We start from the raw sequence: 17,921 nt of genomic DNA, 5'->3' as shown, positions 1-17,921 counted from the left end.
CAGAATCAGCTGCACGGCTGGAGAAGAGCTGGGCTAGATAGCAGAGCCCTCAGTCACCATATTCCACATGCCCTCTTAAGTTGGAGAGCTGTTCCCAAGAACATGTTTTGTCATCTCCCCGAAGCATGACCCACACTGGGATTTATTTTTTAATATATTTTATTAAAGGCCTGATGCATGAAATTCGTGCAAGAGCAGGCCTTCCTTCCCTCGGCTGTCAGCACCAGCTTCCCTCTGGCACCCAGGACCTGGGCTTCCCTCGCAGCCCCGGCTTCGTCCAGAAGGCCATTTGGGAGGACATCTGGTCTAATTAGCATATCACACTTTTATTATTATAGATTGATTTCCAGAGGAAGGGAGAGATAGAAACATCAGTGATGAGAGATAATCATTGATCGGCTGCCTCTTGCATGCCCCTCACTGGGGACTGAGCCTGTAACCCGAGTATGTGCCCCAACTGGGACTCCAACCATGGTTCATAAGTCAAAGCTCAACTATTGAGCCATGCTGGCCAGGCCCACCTGCCTTTAAAGACATGAACTCCCTACCACATCTCTGGTAGGGGAAGGAAGGTGTCCACAAAACATTGGGGACACTAGATCTGATCTTTCTAGGGTTCCTTCCAGTTCTAAAATTGCCCACTCCTTCATTTATGCATCAACACATATGTACATGTGCATACTACCAATTGATTAAGTTACCGGTCCAATGTTCCCAGGTGAAGAGGTGGAGTTTCCTCCCACACTGATTGGATGGTGAAGCTCTTAGTTGCTTCCAGGGATTAAATAAACCTGAAAGCTAGATTTACTAACCAAGAGATGAGAATTAACGCCACGTGGCTAAAAAAGGGACAAAAGGAGTGGGATTTCTGAACTCTTAGGACCAAGGGCATAGTCTCTGATGTCAGACACATCTAGGCTCAGACATTAGCCCTTTCCTGGCCGGGTAATTTGAACTCGTTAGGTTAGTTCACACATCTGGGAAATGTGGACAATAAGTAATAGGTGTGCAAAGTGTATAGCGTTATTGTGAACAGAGGATGAGATAGAGTTCATACAATGCTCAGGGAAGTACTTGAATACAGTACATTTTTAATACATTTAACTGTAAGTCTTATTTCCTTGTCTGATGCTGCCATAGGAAGCAATTTAAATGAACTTTTTGGATTTCTTTTTGTTCAGATTTCTGAGAAGAACTCCTGTTTGCTAAATGAAAATTTGCCAAGTGCTGGAATTTCAACCCAGCTGTCTACCAACCAGACTCTTTTGGGGGCCGCATCAGTAGGGTGAGTGCTGTTCCTTCATTGCTGCTTTCTTTTATCGTTATTACCATTTACGGAAAATAATTTTTTTTCTGACATCATAGAGATAAATTGTCAATATTTCTGTTTGAAAGAAGATTTTATAAAGAACACAGTTTAAAATGCTTTTCAAAATGTCTCTGATATTGCAATATCATTAATATTGTATTATATCATATACATATATGTATATACATATATATATGTATATACATATATATGTGTATTATATATATATATATATGATGGAATATTTATATATAAATGGAATATTACTAGACCATAAAAAAAGAACAAAACCTTACCATTTGTGAAGCATGGTTGAATCTATAGAGTATTATACAAAATGAAATAAGCCAGTCAGAAAAAGACAAGTACCATATGATTTCACTTATGTGTGGAATCTAAAGAACAATATAAATGAATAAACAAAACAGAAACAGATTCATAGTTACAGAGAACAGACTGATGGCTGCCAGAGGGGAGGGGAGATGGGGGATGAGTGAAAAGGGGAAGGGTGAGAAGTACAGATTGGTAATTAAAATTTAGTCAAGGGGATGTAAAGTGCAGCATAGGGAATATAGCCAATAATTCTGTAATAACTATGTATGGTTTCAGGTGGGTACTGGAAATATCAGGAGGAGGAGTACTTTGTATGTTATTGTCTAATTACTATGCTCTACATCTGACACTAATACAAAATAATATTAAATGTAAACTATAATTGAAAAAAATTTTAACTTAAAAAATGTAAAAAAATAAGTCAAATGTTCTTGAAAGGAGGAAAAAGCAATAGTTATAGCAAAAAGAAGCTGTTAAACTCCCCCCCACACATAAATGAAATAGCAAATACTTATTTCTTTTTTTTTAGGTGTCAACCACATGAAGATAAGTATTCTTTTAAAAGCTGCAGTTCTGACTTCGTATTTGGAGAAAACATGGTAGAAAGAGTTTTGGTAAGATTTTGGTAAATGTTTCTCTTATCATGTAGAGAGCTATCACTTCAAATTTCTGAAGACAGATTAATTAAAACAATGTTACATTGGAGCAGCGTTTTTCAACCGCTGTTCCTCGGCACACTAGTGTGCCGCGAGATGTTGCCTGGTGTGCCATAGGTGCAGACAAGACAAGAATTTTATAATTTTTCACTATTTTGTTTACTTAATATTTCATAATAAAGTAATTATAAAATACTTTCTTTGTGTTTATTTGATTCCTATTCAAGAGAATTACTTTATATATAGTCAATATAGGCACAGAGTTAAATTTTTTAACATTTTCTAATGGTGGTGTGCCTCGTGATTTTTTTCATGAAACAAGTGTGCCTTTGCCCAAAAAAGGTTGAAAAACACTGCATTGGAGCATACTCTTTAACTCCTGGGTTCAAAGGCACGTTTTCTTTCTTTAACTGAGAAGAGTCTCCTGGGAAGCTAGTTTTCGATATTAGAATAATAGACAGGAACCCACAGAGGAAGAGAATTGTATAATTATAACATTATTACTGATGAATAATATTAAATAGTTTTTGACTCGTGTTAACCCAAATGTACCCAAGGAAATCCCAGAATTACTATAATAGTTATTAGGTGTACCATTATTAATAATGCGGATTTTTTTTCAATAGATGGAGTTACACATATGTTGATATATATACACGATTTGATGTGTATGCTATTTTGTGGTATTGACAGCAAGCTTCAAAACTTCATATGATAGGTTAAATTTGCTGAAGGTGTTAACATCATAGATATTTTTACACTTAAAAATGTCAAATTTTGTGCCAATAAAAGAGCATCTGTAGGACATTTTAATTCATTACTTTATTTTGAAGAAAAGTGCTGCTGAAAGTTATCATATACTCAGGGAAGCTTATGGTGAACATGCTCCATCTCAAGATACTTGTGAATGCTGGTTTAAATGCTTTAAAATTGGTGATTTCGAGGTAAATGAAAAACTTTGAAAACCAACAATTACAAGCATTATTGGATGAAGATGCATGTCAAACTCAAAAGCAACTTGCAAAAAGATTAAATGTTGCTCAGCAAACAATTTCCGATTACTTACAAGCAATGGGAAAGATTTTAAAGGAAGGAAAATGGGTGCCACAGCAACTGAACGAAAGACAAAGGGAAAACCGAAAAGTCATCAGTAAAATGTTGCTTCAAGGGCACAAAAGAAAGTCTTCTTTGCATCGAAATGTGACTGGCGATGAAAAGTGGATTTATTCTGAGAATCCCAAATGCACAAAATCATGGATTGATTCAGGTGAACCATCAACATCGACTGCAAGGCCAAATCGCTTTGGAAAGAAGACAATGCTCTGCGTTTGGTGGGATCAGGAAGGTGGAATCTGGAGCTTCTCTAAAACCAGGTGAAAACATACTAACACTGATCGCTACTGACAACAAATAATTAATTTGAACCACGCTTTGATCATGAAATGACCAGAATGTGCCGGAAGACAAGTAATTTTGCTTCATGATAATGCACCATCAAAACCAGTTAAAGACATGTTAAAAAAAATCTTGCCTGGGAAGTATTAATCCACCCACTGTATTCACCAGGCCTTCCTCCTTCAGATTACCACTTTCTGAGCAGCACTTCAACACATACAAAGAAGTGGAAAATTGGGTCTCTGAATGGTTTGCCTCAAAACAAGAAAAGTTCCATTGGGACAGTATCCACAAATTACCTAGAGATTGGGGAAATGTTTAGCTTACAATGGATATTACTTTGAATAAAGGACTTTTGATGTTTCTCTTGAAATTATCATGTTTTCTTTTATTATAGTATCTGCATTATTAACCGGTACACCTAGTAGATAGCTCAACTGGTAGACATCTTAATACCATTTTTCAATAGCATTATTTTTGGTAATAAGATGTATTTAAAATTGTTTGCCAATTTTTTTCTCATTAGCCTTAACCTTTCTCTTCAAGGTCTTACTTTGGAAAGTGTTACTGTAACTTATTTGGGTCTAGCTTTAAGAGGAAAATCACTTGCCTGGGGAAATATACTCGCCAAGTGGCGACCATGACCTGTCATTACTGCCCTCTTTACTCACTGTGGAGTGTCCTGCATGAGGCAGTTGCTGCTCTGCCCTCCTTAGGGGATGTCTCTGAGACAGTATCACCTGGGGAGGGGGATGTTATAGCAAAGTGAAGGCTCTGGACCAGGTGTGCCTGTGCTTTAACCTAGTCCGTCACACCTGCGTACTCTTCCCAGCTTTCACCCAGACAAAAATCTTGGCTAAAATGGGCCTCGGTGGCTAGCTTGCCTTATGGGCTGCTAGGTACAGGGAAGACCCAAGAAGGCTGGAGAGATTTAAAAACCCATGAAAGGGCCATATTAATAGAAGGACCAACTCATGAGGCCAGTTTATCCCGAGATTTTTAGGGCTTCCACAAATCAGTCACTTTTATGATCTCCTTTATTCCATACCTCAGGCTAAATCCCGACCCCAAGCACAGTTAGCATAGCTTTCTGGTTTAGAGGCGTTTTTTGGTCCCTCCCAGAATGAAGGTCAACACCCGCGTTCCCAGAGCTGGTGACCCCCACCTTTGTATCTGAACCAGAATGGACCAACTTCCACCGTGAAGTTCCAGGCAATATATTTTGGGATATTTACTCCATAACATTTAGTCCTACATTTGACACCAGATTAGCTTCTGTAAGATGTCACCAACAAAAATAAAGTATTTTATCAGCATTCGACTCAATGTAACAAAGGTATTGTGTTCTATGATATATAAAGCATTTGCGTTAGTCTCCAGTTTGCCTGCATATACAGACAGATACCTATACCAGTGGTCGGCAAATTCATTAGACAACAGAGCCAAATAGCAACAATACAACGATTGAAATTTCTTTTGAGAGCCAAATTTTTTAAACTTAAACTTCTTCTAACACTACTTCTTCAAAATAGACTCTCCCAGGTCGTAGTATTTTGTGGAAGAGCCACACTCAAGAGGCCAAAGAGCCGCCTGTGGCTCTTGAGCCGCAGTTTGCCGACCACTGACCTATACCAAGGACCTAGTCAGGATTGCAGATTTACTTTGAGAAGGCACTTTACCTTTGGTTTACAAAAGAATCTGTGCTTCCTATGTTACTGATAACATCCTACAAATAGGAGCAACAGAGAAAAACCTGTATTTGTCTTCTGGCTAATCCTGTAATCCCGCAGCCTAGTGATTTGGGGGTAATATACCCTTCTGACTGGTTAGCTGACCATGTGCTCTTAGAGTTAGTCATTAAACTTTCTGTGCCTTAAGTTTTCTTTTTTTTCTTTTTTATATATATATATTTTATTGATTTTTAACAGAGAGAAAGGGAGAGAGATAGCTAGAAACATTGATGAGAGAGAAACATTGCCCAGCTGCCTCCTGCACACCCCCAACTGGGGATGTGCCCGCAACCAAGGTACATGCCTTTGACCGGAATCGAACTCAGACCTTTCAGTCCACAGACCGACGCTCTACCACTGAGCCAAACCGGCTTCGGCTTACGTTTTCTTAAAATGAAATAATTATACCTGTCTCTAACAGTTTTAACAGAATATCTTGATGTTCAGTTAAATAATGTGAACAAATCTTTTCGAAGGGAAATGATATAAACCTGAGTATCATTCCAGTTTTCCCTGTTCTGCAGGGGGCTCTACACAGGATCATCAATGTAGGGAACTTTTCACACAGGCCTTGATTACAACACTGGTGCAAAGACCCATTGTTGGCAAAAGCTGATGGGAGGCAAATTGTTTCTATGAAGATGATCTCTGAGACAGCTCAGTAGGTCCTCTGGATAATTTTATCATTATTATTATTACTATTATTACTATTATTATTATTATTATTATTATTATTTTAATCCTCACCACAGGATATGTTCATTGATTTTAGGAAGGAATGTGGAGAGCAGGGAGGGGAAGCATATCAATGTGGGAGAGAAACATTGATTGTTTGCCTCCATACGTGCCCCTACAGGGGACTGAACCTGCAACCTAAGTATGTGCTCTGACCAGGAATTGAACAACTGAGCCACCCAGACAGGGCTATTATTATTATTATTATTATTATTATTATTATTATCATGTTTTAATGCTGTGGATAGAGACAGCGAATTGCTGGGCATACTGAAATGCCTTGAAATACGATATATAATAGTTGCATCTCCTTGCAGGTATCAGGTTAGTCTGGGGTAGCATGGAACAGCTGTTACCTTCTGTGGGGCCTCTAAAACTTCTCACATTGTCCCTGGAACCAGATCCCACCCAAGTGGGCTGGTGGTCCCTGGGCTACGCTTCCTGGGGACCAGGACCAAGGTCCTGCGAGGATAGGGAGGAACTTCTGTTCAGCCCACAGGGAGCCCAAACGAAAACACAGCAGTTGGTTTTGTTAAAACAGAGAACAAAGATATCTTTGGCTTCCTGCAAATATAAGAGGGTAAAATGAAGTCATGCATCTTTCCCCCGCTGCCTAGGGTATGCAGAAACTCACCCAGCCTCAACTTGAAAATGATTCCCAAGCCAAGGAAAAGCCATTCAAATACACTCTAAGATTTCCTATCAACTCTCCAAACTCAAGTAAGAATTCTTTCACTTGTAAAACATTTGGTTTGACTAGTTTATTTCGTGTTTTCCCATGTCATTTTTTTTTAACATCTATAAAGTACAAAAACAATAGCTCAGCATTTTCAAATTTGTTGGTAAAGAATAAAGCATATACATATAGTTACATGATATAGAAGCTTTTTAAAGTTTTTAACTTAATGACACGGCAAATTGTTAAAGAGATTTACTTAGCCTGAAGAACGTGAGTTTTTTGGAAACACTCGTTGTTATAAAAAAGTGGAAGAGATGCATTTAATAGGGACAACAAAGAATGTTCACACTAGAAAATATGGGGCCTTTTATGTGTTTTCCCTTTATTTTCATTAGGAACAGATGCTATTAAAAATATATCCCTGATTGAATCAGCTGCTGCGCTCTCTTCCAAATCATCCCCGAAATGCTTGCTGAAGAAAATTGATGTAATAACAGGGGAGGAAGCAGAATATAATGTGTTAAAGGTCTGTATATCATATATTGCTCTTTACAGATATAAAGTAGCCCTTACAGGTATAAAGTTATCATCAACAGGGACATGTTTTTTAAGAAGGCAGGAGTATACTTTTCAAAAACACTGAGCTGCTTAAATAAACATGTAGGACACTTCCAAAAATTAAACCACTATTTTGTTGGATTCTTACGTTTGTGCGTATAAGTTGCAGAAAAACGGGTTATTTACAACTATTCACATTAGGAAGCAGACAGCTCAGGACCCTTTCTTAATATGACTTCGACCTAAGTTGTACCCTGCTCAGCCTGCTTGTCCAATCGGTGCCATTATCATAGGACTTAACATTTTAACTTACACAGAAGGCTTTAAGGTGCTGATAAGATGTATTTATTTTAGTTCAAGAGAGTAAAAGAATTTTGTTTTCCTTTTGAAAGTTTGTAAGTTCTGAATTTCCTATAAATCAGAACTTTCACAGATGCTTCAGTATCACCATCGGGTTTGAATGTGGAGCCAGCGGTCCATGTATCAGCCTCGGCAAGTGAAGTGTAATTACTATGACTTGATCGTGTTTCAACAAGGCACGGTTTCCCTTGGTCTGTCTACATCTGCTCTTCCTCCTTTCCTCTTCTCCCCCTCAGACTGTTAATACATTTACTATACAAGTGTGTCCCAAAGCGTAACCTCAGATCAGCTTAACCCTAGACTGTGAAGTAATGGTGCCGGGTGAGACCTGGCCTGCTGTATTGTCAACAAGTCGCCCAGGTGACTCACAAGCACAGTGACTTTGAGAGCCACTGGTATTTTAATCACAGGAGGGCACTCTGGTATCACACCTTAATTCTCATGCTCTATTCTTTAAAATATTTAAAGCGTACAAATATTTCCATAAGTGCTTTACCTTCAAATAAATTACATAGCTCAAATAGCATTAAGTTTACTTTGAAAGTTGGTGTTTATATAGATATACAGGGTGGGGCAAAGTAGGTTTACAGTTCATATGGAGAATAATACAATAATTAATAAACAATAATATAAGAATAAACTCTATGTGTTTATTTTATGTATGTACTCACAACTCTATAAACCTACTTTTACCACATCATGTATTGTTAATGAAAAAGCAAGGTACAGAAAGGAGTATGCTATTCTACCATTAACAGAATAAAAAAGGGGAACATATAATGTATTGTCATATATATTTTTTTTCATATTTATATATGAAAGAATTAACAAAATATTAGCAATAGTGATTACTGATACAGGAGGTAGAAAGTACAAAGTAAACTAGGTTTGGGGAGGGACTTCTCACTTTGTACATCTTGCTTTTTAAAAAAATCTTTATTGTTGCTGAAACCTGTTTGGCTCAGTGGATAGAGCCAGCCTGGGAACTAAAAGGTCCCGGGTTCGATTCCGGTCAAGGGCATGTATCTTGGTTGTGGGCACATCCCCAGTGGGGGGGGTGTAGGAGGCAGCTGATTGATGATTCTCTCTCATCGATGTTTTTAACTATCCCTCTCTCTTTTTCTCTGTAAAAAATCAATAAAACATTTTTAAAAATAATAAAAAAATCTTTATTGTTGAAAGTATTATATAAGTCCTCCCTTTTCTCCCATATGCTTGATTTTTGATGTTTGAACTATTCAAAACTTGTATGTTTGTAAAGTTAAATATTTACGTTTAAATACTATTTTAAAACTGATGTGTAAATCATTAACAAAGGTTATTCTGGTAAAAGATCAAACAAATACAAGTATAGGGAGGGATTTGGAGAAACTTTCTATATGTTTGACATTTTAAAATATTGCCCTTCAGATCAACTGCAAGCTTTTCGTGTTCAACAAAACCACCCCGTCCTGGACTGAGAGGGGCCGGGGAGCTCTGAGACTCAATGATACAGCTGGCAGCGACCATGGGGCCTTCCAGTCAAGACTAAGTAAGGGATCCTCTGGGAAGGCAGATGCTATGTCTCAGGGTAAAATCTCCAATCCAGGTGCAGATCATTGTCTGGAGATGTGTCATAAAGTGCGTCAAGAAATCAGGCTGTTGAAAACAAGGTTGTTTCCAGTGTGCCATAGGAGCTTCCTGGTTAGGGTAGGCTCTTCTGCCAGAGGACACCGATTCCAGTTCTGGCTCCCCCACTGACTAACTGGTGTCCTTAGACAAGTTAGTTAACCACTCTGCCCAGTGATATCTTTTTAAAAGGGGGATAATTGCCCCGGCCAGGTAGCTCAGTTGGTAAGACTGGTGTCCCCATACATCAAGGTTGTAGGTTTGATCCTTGGTCAAGGCACACAGAAGAAGCAACCAATGAATGAATAAGTGAAACAACCAATTGATGTTTCTTGTTTTCTTGTTCTCTCTCTCTCCCTCTCTCTCCCTCTCTCTCCTTCTCTTTCCCCCTCTCTCCCTCTTTCTCTCTCTTTCTCTCTCTCAAAATCAATAAATGAAAATGTAATAGTCCATAACTTGATTGTGAGAATTCAGTGAGATAATGCATGTAAAGTACCCATGAAGGAGCCCACCACATACCTAAATAGCAATCCATTATTATTTAAAGGAATATGATACAAATTATTTAAAAAGTGAAAATAGTTTTCCTAAAAAAGAATATTTGCCCTAAAATTTACAATGCCATTCATAGCATGGTGTGTGGGTTGGGATGAAAAGTCAGTATCCAGGAAATAAAGGTGTGTGGTTATTGAATCCTGGAGACAGAGTGGTGGTTGGAATCTAGAATCAGTCACACTGAAAGACTCGGGAGGGTTTTGGCATCTGAGAGGCACACTAGCCCTCATTCAGAGGCCCAGACTTAAAGTGAGCCCACACGGAGATGTGTGTAGGGGGAACAGGTTTGGTTGTCTGATTGATACTAGCCAGTAAGAGCTGTGGAGGAGCCCACAGATTGAAGTCGGATCTAAGTGTATGCATGTTTGTTGAGTTTCAGATATCAAGCTCAACAAATGGGTAAGGAATAGAATTCAGACTGAGAGAAGAGAAACAGTGTCTTCAGTTCTGTAATTGGCAAGCAGGTTTCTAAGTATTATTCCCAAAGCAGGTGCTGGTTGTTTTTCTACTTTGGTTTTATTTCACTCCTTCCACCGCCTGCCAAAAGAACCACAAAACAACCTTTTTTTTAAAAAAGAACACAGGACATACAAGTTCATTATAGAAGACAGAAAATATGGGTCAACAGAAAGAAAGAAAATCACTAATAGGTCTGTCTTTCTGTGATAGCTTCTGTTTACAATGCATATTCTTCTAGACTTTGTTCCTATCTACATAAATGTATATATATATTGAAAAAGGTGTGTTTCATGGTGTTTATATTGCTTTGCAACTGGATTTTGCAACTGGATTTCTTCTTGTTTACATAGTATATATCATGATCACTTTTCTATGTCAATAAGTCTCTTTTCTTCAGTCTTTTTTAAAAAACATATATATATATTTCAGAGAGGAAGGAGAGGAAAGGAGATAGAAACATTGATGAGAGAGAATGATGATGAAAGAGAATGATTGAGAGAGAATCTTTGATTGGCTACCTCCTGCATGCTCCACTGAGAAGCATATTAATACTCCTGGGCAGGTGAATCAAACTGTGACCTCCTGCTTCACAGGTCCAAGCTCAATCACCGAGCCACACCAGCTGGGCCTCTTAAGTTCTATAATACCTTGAATAATTGTGCCATCATTTATTTAACTCATTCTATTTTTTAATTTCATTTCAGTTTTCTCTATTTTAAACAATTTTTGGGTAAATTCTTCAGAACACTAGGTCCTCAAAGGAGTTCTAAAATTTTAATCATTTTTAATATTATAGTAAAAATATATAATTCCAGCATTTTAACAAAAAAAATTCTTTAACATAATAAAGTTCAATTTGAAAACCAGGTAATAAATTTAATATGAAAATACAATCTGAAAAATTAGTATAAGATTTACTTTGCTTTCAATTTGGGGAATTCCCCTGGAAGGGTAAGAAGTCAGCTCTTCTGTGCTCTGATGTATTCACCTTCCTGTTTTAGTTATGCGCAATCAAGGGAGCCTGAGGCTGATTCTCAACAGCAAACTCTGGACTCAAATGGAGATTCAAAGAGCAAACCACCGAAATTTACGAATAACAGCTACTGATTTAGAAGACTATAGCATCAAAGTGTTTTTAATTCAGGTAAGTATTATAATAAAGTTTAGTGTTAGAGGATTACCCACCCTACTGTTTTTATAGATCTCTGCAATTACTCATTTGTGTTGTATGTGTTTTTCCATTTTATTTATTTATTTATTTACTTACTTACTTATTTTTAAACATATTTTATTGATTTTTTAACGGAGAGGAAGGGAGAAGGATAGAGGGATAGAGAGTTAGAAACATCAATGAAAGAGAAACATCCATCAGTTGCCTCCTGCACACTCCCTATGGGGGATGTGCCCGCAACCAAGGTACATGCTTGACCAGAAATGAATCTGGGATCCTTTAGTTCACAGGCTGATGCTCTATCCACTAAGCCAAACCAGTTAGGGCTTTTTCCCATTTTGTGTAACCTGTACCATTGGCAAAAAAATCAGCCGTTCACTTTGGTTGTTTACAGTCTAATATAAGACCTACATTTTACATGGAATTTAGAAATTAACACCTAAATCTAGAGTAATCAACTGGTAGCTGTCCCAAGATATTTTTATTGATATAAGCTATTGAACCTCTATATTTTTCTTTACCATTGAAATCATCTCAACAATCTTACTAAGTTACAAAGGGACTATTGTCAGGAGCTAGCAAAATCCACAGCCTATGCTCATAGTGAATGCTGAAATGCAGAAGGCTTTGAGATCACAGGAAAGGAATAGGGAGAAATGGAAAAACACAGGGCTAGCGAGTTAGCCATTCCAACAGCAAATTCCAGCTCTGGACATGAGTCAGTCTCCAAGGTAACAGGATGGAGCACAGCTTCAGCTCTCTTCCTGCAAAAGGAATGCTTGACCTTAACTAGAAGATTTCCAGGCACAAGAGAGAGAGAGAGCTGGCAGGAATCAGGCCAGAAAAAAGGCTGGGTCTCCCTCTGGGCTGGGACCCAGGGGAAAGCTGAGGACCAGGTGACTCAGGCAGAAGCAGCAGTACCAGTGGCTTGGCTTCCACAGACCAATGGAAGAAACGTTGGCAAGTGACCATTGGTAAAAAACCAAAGGTTTTATTAGTGAACAGTTAGTACAATGTCAGGTGTAAGTGATGTGGAGTACTAAGATGTAAGACGATGACCAGCCCTGTTCACATGGAAGGAGATGCCACTCTGCCAGGCCCGGTCACGGGCTTTGGATGCTCCAAGCAGCCGGCCTGAGACTGACAACTAGGATTGGATTCTGCTGCTCAGCACTGAGCTCATGCTGTCTTTTCAAATTGTAAGATATATTTTTTAGAGATAAGCAAACAAAATGCAAATAAAAATCCCTCCAAATTCCACTCCCAGAAATGGCCACTATTAATACTTTGATTGGTTTTATCCTGTATTTTAATATATAAACATATGTACACACATATATAATACACTAGAGGCCTGAAGCACAAAATTTGTTCAAGAGGCTCGGCCCTCGCAGCCCCTCACAGCCCTGGCTTCGTCCAGACGGTCGTTCCGCTGTTTGGTCTAATCAGCATATTAGCTCTTTATCATATAGGATATGTGCCATACTGTACATACTGTATGACCTTCAAGCAAGTTATCTAGCCTCCCTTAACCTGATTTTACTCACCTGATAAATGAAGATAATAATAATATACTTCATAAAATGGTTGAGAAGATTAGATAGCTAATATTTGATTGTAAAATATATACATATAACCTTCTTTTCACTTATCAATGAAAATGAGTGTTTTTGTGACATTAAATAGTTCATTCTTCAAAAATTATTTTAACAGGCGAAAAGAATTCTATTGTATTATGCATCCTAATTTATTCCATTAATTCCACTTTGTTAAATACTTAGGTAATTTATTGTTTCATTATTATAAACTAAAGGCCTGGTGCATTTCATGCACAGGTGGGGGTCCCTCAGCCTGCTCGGCAATTGGGCTAATTGGGGCCATCTCACCCAGTCCAGGGGGAGGGGCTATGGGAGGTTGGTTGGCCACAGGAGGTTGGCTGTGGTAGCACACTCATTACCAGGGTACCAGCTCTTACATTGAGCATCTGCCCCTTGGTGGTCAGTGTATTGTATGTCATAGCTACAAATCTTAACGGTTGCTTAAGCTTTTATATACATAGATTCTTTAAAAAAGAAAAAAAAAATATATATATATATATATTGATTTTTTATAGAGAGCATGGGAGAGGGATAGAGCTAGAAAGTGATTATTGATGAGAGAGAAACATCGACCAGCTGCCTCCTGCATACCTCCCACCGGGGATGTGCCCGCAACCAAAGTACATGCCCTTGACTGGAATCGAACCTTTCAGTCCGAAGGCCAACACTCTATCCACTGAGCCAAACCTGTTTTGGCTACATAGATTCTTTAAGGAGGCTGCAGGAAACTGTGTATATACATGTTAATTTTCTTGGGAACAAGTTTTGACTTGTCTTGACAAATTTCTCTCCAGAAAGACTGAACAGTTTTCATTCTCACCAGCATTTTTTATGGTACTTCCTCGGAGTTATAATTTTTTTAAACATTGCAAATTTGTTATTCAAAAATATATCATGTTGTTTTATTTTTAACTTTGGAATTTTTTAAATGAAAACATCTGAATGAATTTGTCCAAGGAAATAGATATATTGGCTAGTGAAAGTCATTACGAATTTAATGTAAGAATGTCAAGGAAGCAGAATAGCATTTATATTTCAATTACAAATACTCTCAATATTTGTTATTAATTAGCTTACTAAAGAAAATTACACCTTTGCACATGATCTAAACAATTAAAGTAGTCAAGTTAACAAATATTTATTTAACAACTACTCTATCAAATACAATATGAGAACCAACAATATTTTATTGCATTTATATTTAAATTTTTCCACCCAAAAGTATTTAAGGCAACTTAAATACATGCATATGAAAAAAAATACTTTAAAACCCTTCTCCCAAGAGTTGGCATATAGTTGGTTCAACCCTCATTTCTGAGTTTTAAAATGTTTGGTAACTCTCTGAAAGGTTAGTAAAGAGAAAAAAATGTCCCAGATTTTCTTTGAAATTGTGAAAAGATACAAACATATAAACTACTGTCATGTTACCTTAAAGAACACTGAGTTAGATGACAAAAACCTGGGATTCAAGTGCCAGACAGTTTGTCAACTAGCTGTGTTGACAAGTCATTGCACCTTTCTGAGCTGTCCTCTCCTCACCTGTCAAAGGGAGAGGGGAGTGAGAGTATGTTGAACACCTGGGCTAAATAACCACAGTTTTATTGTAAAAAATGGGTAACAACAGAATAACAATAACTGTTATACAAATGGTATTGTTACTTTCCTTTTGACATTTATTGCAACCATAAAAAGAGCACAGAAAAGTGCTGAAAACAAGTACTTCTGATGGGTTTTGGGAACAATACCATAGACTGCTCTAGTGAGCTCTGCTCCTCCACAGAGCTCTGCGGCTTGCAGGGGGTGTCCACACACAGTGATGTAAAGGAAATGAAGTCTCCCCTCCTGCCCCGGCCCCCGCCCCCCCAATTCTACAATTTCCTACAGGGTAAAATATTGGACGAAGGATGGTCTTCACAAAGTTAACTTCAAATAGAAATTTCCAGCCACAAAATTTCATCCACTCCATTTAAAATGCACAAACTGGGCCTCTTACAAAACTATCTGCCTTAGAATTCAGTTTGGTTCAAGATAAATGGACTTTTTGCCCATTAGTGTTTAGGGTTGTATACATTCTAGATTTATGCCATGTATTATAGTTCCTTCCTTGTTAACAGTGAAAGATTAAAAATCCTTAAAATGTGGCTGTTACTATTTCTGTTCTTAACCCCGGAATTTCCTCCCTACAGGCCAGTGCCAAAGACACAGAATCTCTGTTTGCAGCCATACATCACCGGCTTGTTGCTCTTCGAAGCTTCGAGAAGCAGAAAGATGTCAGTCAAGCTGAGAGCCAGGCAGAAGCAGCCCTCCCACAACTAAACTGCGACAGCTGTGATGAGGATGAGGATGGTTTTACTCAAGGCACTAAAAATAGATCAGGTAAAGGACTTTCCTTCTGGTAGGTCAGTGGTTTGAGAAAGGAACATCAAGCACCATCCTAATGTATGAACTGATTTTTAAAAAGTGGAACTTACTGATTCGTTTACAGTGGGTCAGGGTGAGAGCCCTTGCTGTTTGGACCAGGAGTGGGTTTGAAAATCTGTCTTCTAAATGGGCCTTCATTGGGATTTTACCCAAGCCAGCCTCATCATGATGCTGCCTATCATCCTATCTAATAAGAGAAATATGCAAATTGACACTACCTCTGCTACACCCACAAGCCATGTCCACCAGCCAATCAGGAGCGAGTATGCAGATTAAACAAACAAATAAGGCAGCAGCCACGGAGCTAGAGCAAGCAGGAGGGTTGGATTGCTCCCAGCGATGGAGGAAGCCAAGCTTCCCACCCATGCTGGCCAGTCCTGGTCTCTGCTCAAGGCTACAAAGTTTCAATTATAGAAGATGAATAAATCCCAGATACCGGTACCTGCTTCAAGCCAGCCCTGGCCTCCACTCAAGGAGGCACTGAAAAAAAAAAAAAGCAAGGGCTAGGATCTTGGGTCGCCGGGGGATGTGGCCAGCCTGCAAATAGCCAACAGCTCCTCATCCAGGCTGGACAGGCACCGCAGAGAGGACCCCCACCCTGAAAGGGGTGTGACCAGTCTGAAAACAGCCCTCAACCCCTCACCCAGGCTAGCCATACCCCCATGGCCCGATCCCTGTAAATGGGCAGTCGAACATCCCTCAAGGGGTTCCAGATCGGAGAGGGTACAGGCTGGGCTGAGGGACACTCTCCCCCTGCCCCCATGCACAAATTTCATGCACTGGGCCTCTAGTTGTATAATATAATATTTTAAATTTATGTCATAGATCCTTCTGGGTGGACCCACCGACAGTCAGTTGTCTGTTCATGAGTGCCACCTACCATAACATGATGACATCTACACAAAGATTGGTCATCAATGGAAAATCGAAGCCAGTGGTCAGTAAACTCATTAGTCAACAGAGCCAAATATTCACAGTACAATGATTGAAATTTCTTTTGAGAGCCAAATTTTTTAAACTTAAACTTCTTCTAATGTCACTTCTTAAAAATAGACTCACCTAGGCAGTGGTATTTTGTTGAAGAGCCACACTCAAGGGGCCAGAGAGCCGCATGTGGCTCTCGAGCCACAGTTTGCCAACCACTGTACTAAGCCATCCTAACTAAATGAGAAGATCCTATTCATCCCTTGAAGAGTTTTAATAGAGAAGTTCATGAAATATAATTCGTTGAAATTCAAGTTTTTCTCTTGTATAGTTTGATAATTCTGAGGTTTTACATTTTGATTATTGTGGAAAAAATGACAGAATTTAAGAAATACATGGACTTTAGAAGTTCACAATTTGTCATTTTTTAATAAGTTAACTTAGAATAGAATTTGATAACTAATTTGGACTATTCATCACATTGATGGATATAATAGTTAAAATGATAAATTGCTGGATTTTATAAATAGCTAAGTAAAATCTTTATTTTTTTCAGTCATGCATTGTGTGGCCATAAAACAAATATTTTATAATATTTCCAGTCATTTCTTTGAAAACCACTCTAACTGCATAAGATTTCATTAAAACATCTTTTTCTTCTGAGACACGTATATTTTCATTTAGCCTTTGGGTTTCCTAATACTGTAAGATTATGTACTCATGTATTCCTTTAAAGAGAGTATTTGTTCTTAGACGCGTATCCACTGTACCTTGTATATTCTTGACTGACAGTCAGCTTCCAATAGTTGTTGAAGAAATGTATTAAATACATTACCTATGTATCAAAACAGTAGGTTTACAAAAACAAATAATTTAACTTGTCCTTTGCTTTATTTATATAATAAATTGTCATTAATACTTGAGTAGGTGTGGCTAAATAGAGACCTTTTTAAAACGAATACTGTATATCACATATAGCCAATTGAAATTTTCTTAAAAACTCAACAGTAAAAACACACACACACACACAAAACAACAACAACAACAACAACAACAAAAACTCAACTGTAATTTCAACAATCATGCCAGCGAGTTTTGATGTCCCTCTTTCGATTTTTGTTTCAGAGACACTTAGCGCGTTACACAAGAAAATTAGGCTCAATACTTAGAGCTATATTTCCTTTTCCAATCCAGTTTGATCATTCCTTGGCTTAAAAATGACTTTTGATTGTGACCCCTAACAATTCCCTTGTTGGCGGCATCTTCGTCTGCTCTGTCTACCGTAACAAAACACCACGCATGGGTCGGCTTAACCAACGGAACTTGGTTATTTCTCACAGTTCTGGAGGCTGGCCCGGGGGTTCATTCTGAGGCTCTTCTCCGGGTTTGTGGGGGCCACCCTCTCAGTGTGCCCCAGTGGCCTCTTCTGT

General features: G+C 38.4%; 1 protein-coding gene across 1 annotated transcript in view; it reads left to right on the top strand.

Annotated features, from left to right (window-relative positions):
* Nucleotides 1-17,414, top strand: part of RANBP3L (RAN binding protein 3 like) — a 37,460-nt gene extending 20,046 nt beyond the window's left edge. Inside the window, exons 7-14 of the mRNA XM_045571570.1 lie at nt 1,182-1,285; nt 2,172-2,256; nt 6,776-6,878; nt 7,233-7,363; nt 9,166-9,286; nt 11,379-11,521; nt 15,333-15,522; nt 16,393-17,414. Of these exons, the coding sequence (XP_045427526.1) occupies nt 1,182-1,285; nt 2,172-2,256; nt 6,776-6,878; nt 7,233-7,363; nt 9,166-9,286; nt 11,379-11,521; nt 15,333-15,522; nt 16,393-16,436 (921 nt within the window). The 3' untranslated portion in view covers nt 16,437-17,414. The remainder of the gene's footprint in view (nt 1-1,181; nt 1,286-2,171; nt 2,257-6,775; nt 6,879-7,232; nt 7,364-9,165; nt 9,287-11,378; nt 11,522-15,332; nt 15,523-16,392) is intronic.
* The last annotated feature ends 507 nt before the right edge of the window (nt 17,415-17,921 follow it).

This window comes from Pipistrellus kuhlii, unplaced genomic scaffold (genome assembly GCF_014108245.1).
Source record: "Pipistrellus kuhlii isolate mPipKuh1 unplaced genomic scaffold, mPipKuh1.p scaffold_m20_p_4, whole genome shotgun sequence".
Classification (NCBI taxonomy): Eukaryota; Metazoa; Chordata; class Mammalia; order Chiroptera; family Vespertilionidae; genus Pipistrellus; species Pipistrellus kuhlii.
This window is presented reverse-complemented; position numbering and strand designations above follow the sequence as displayed.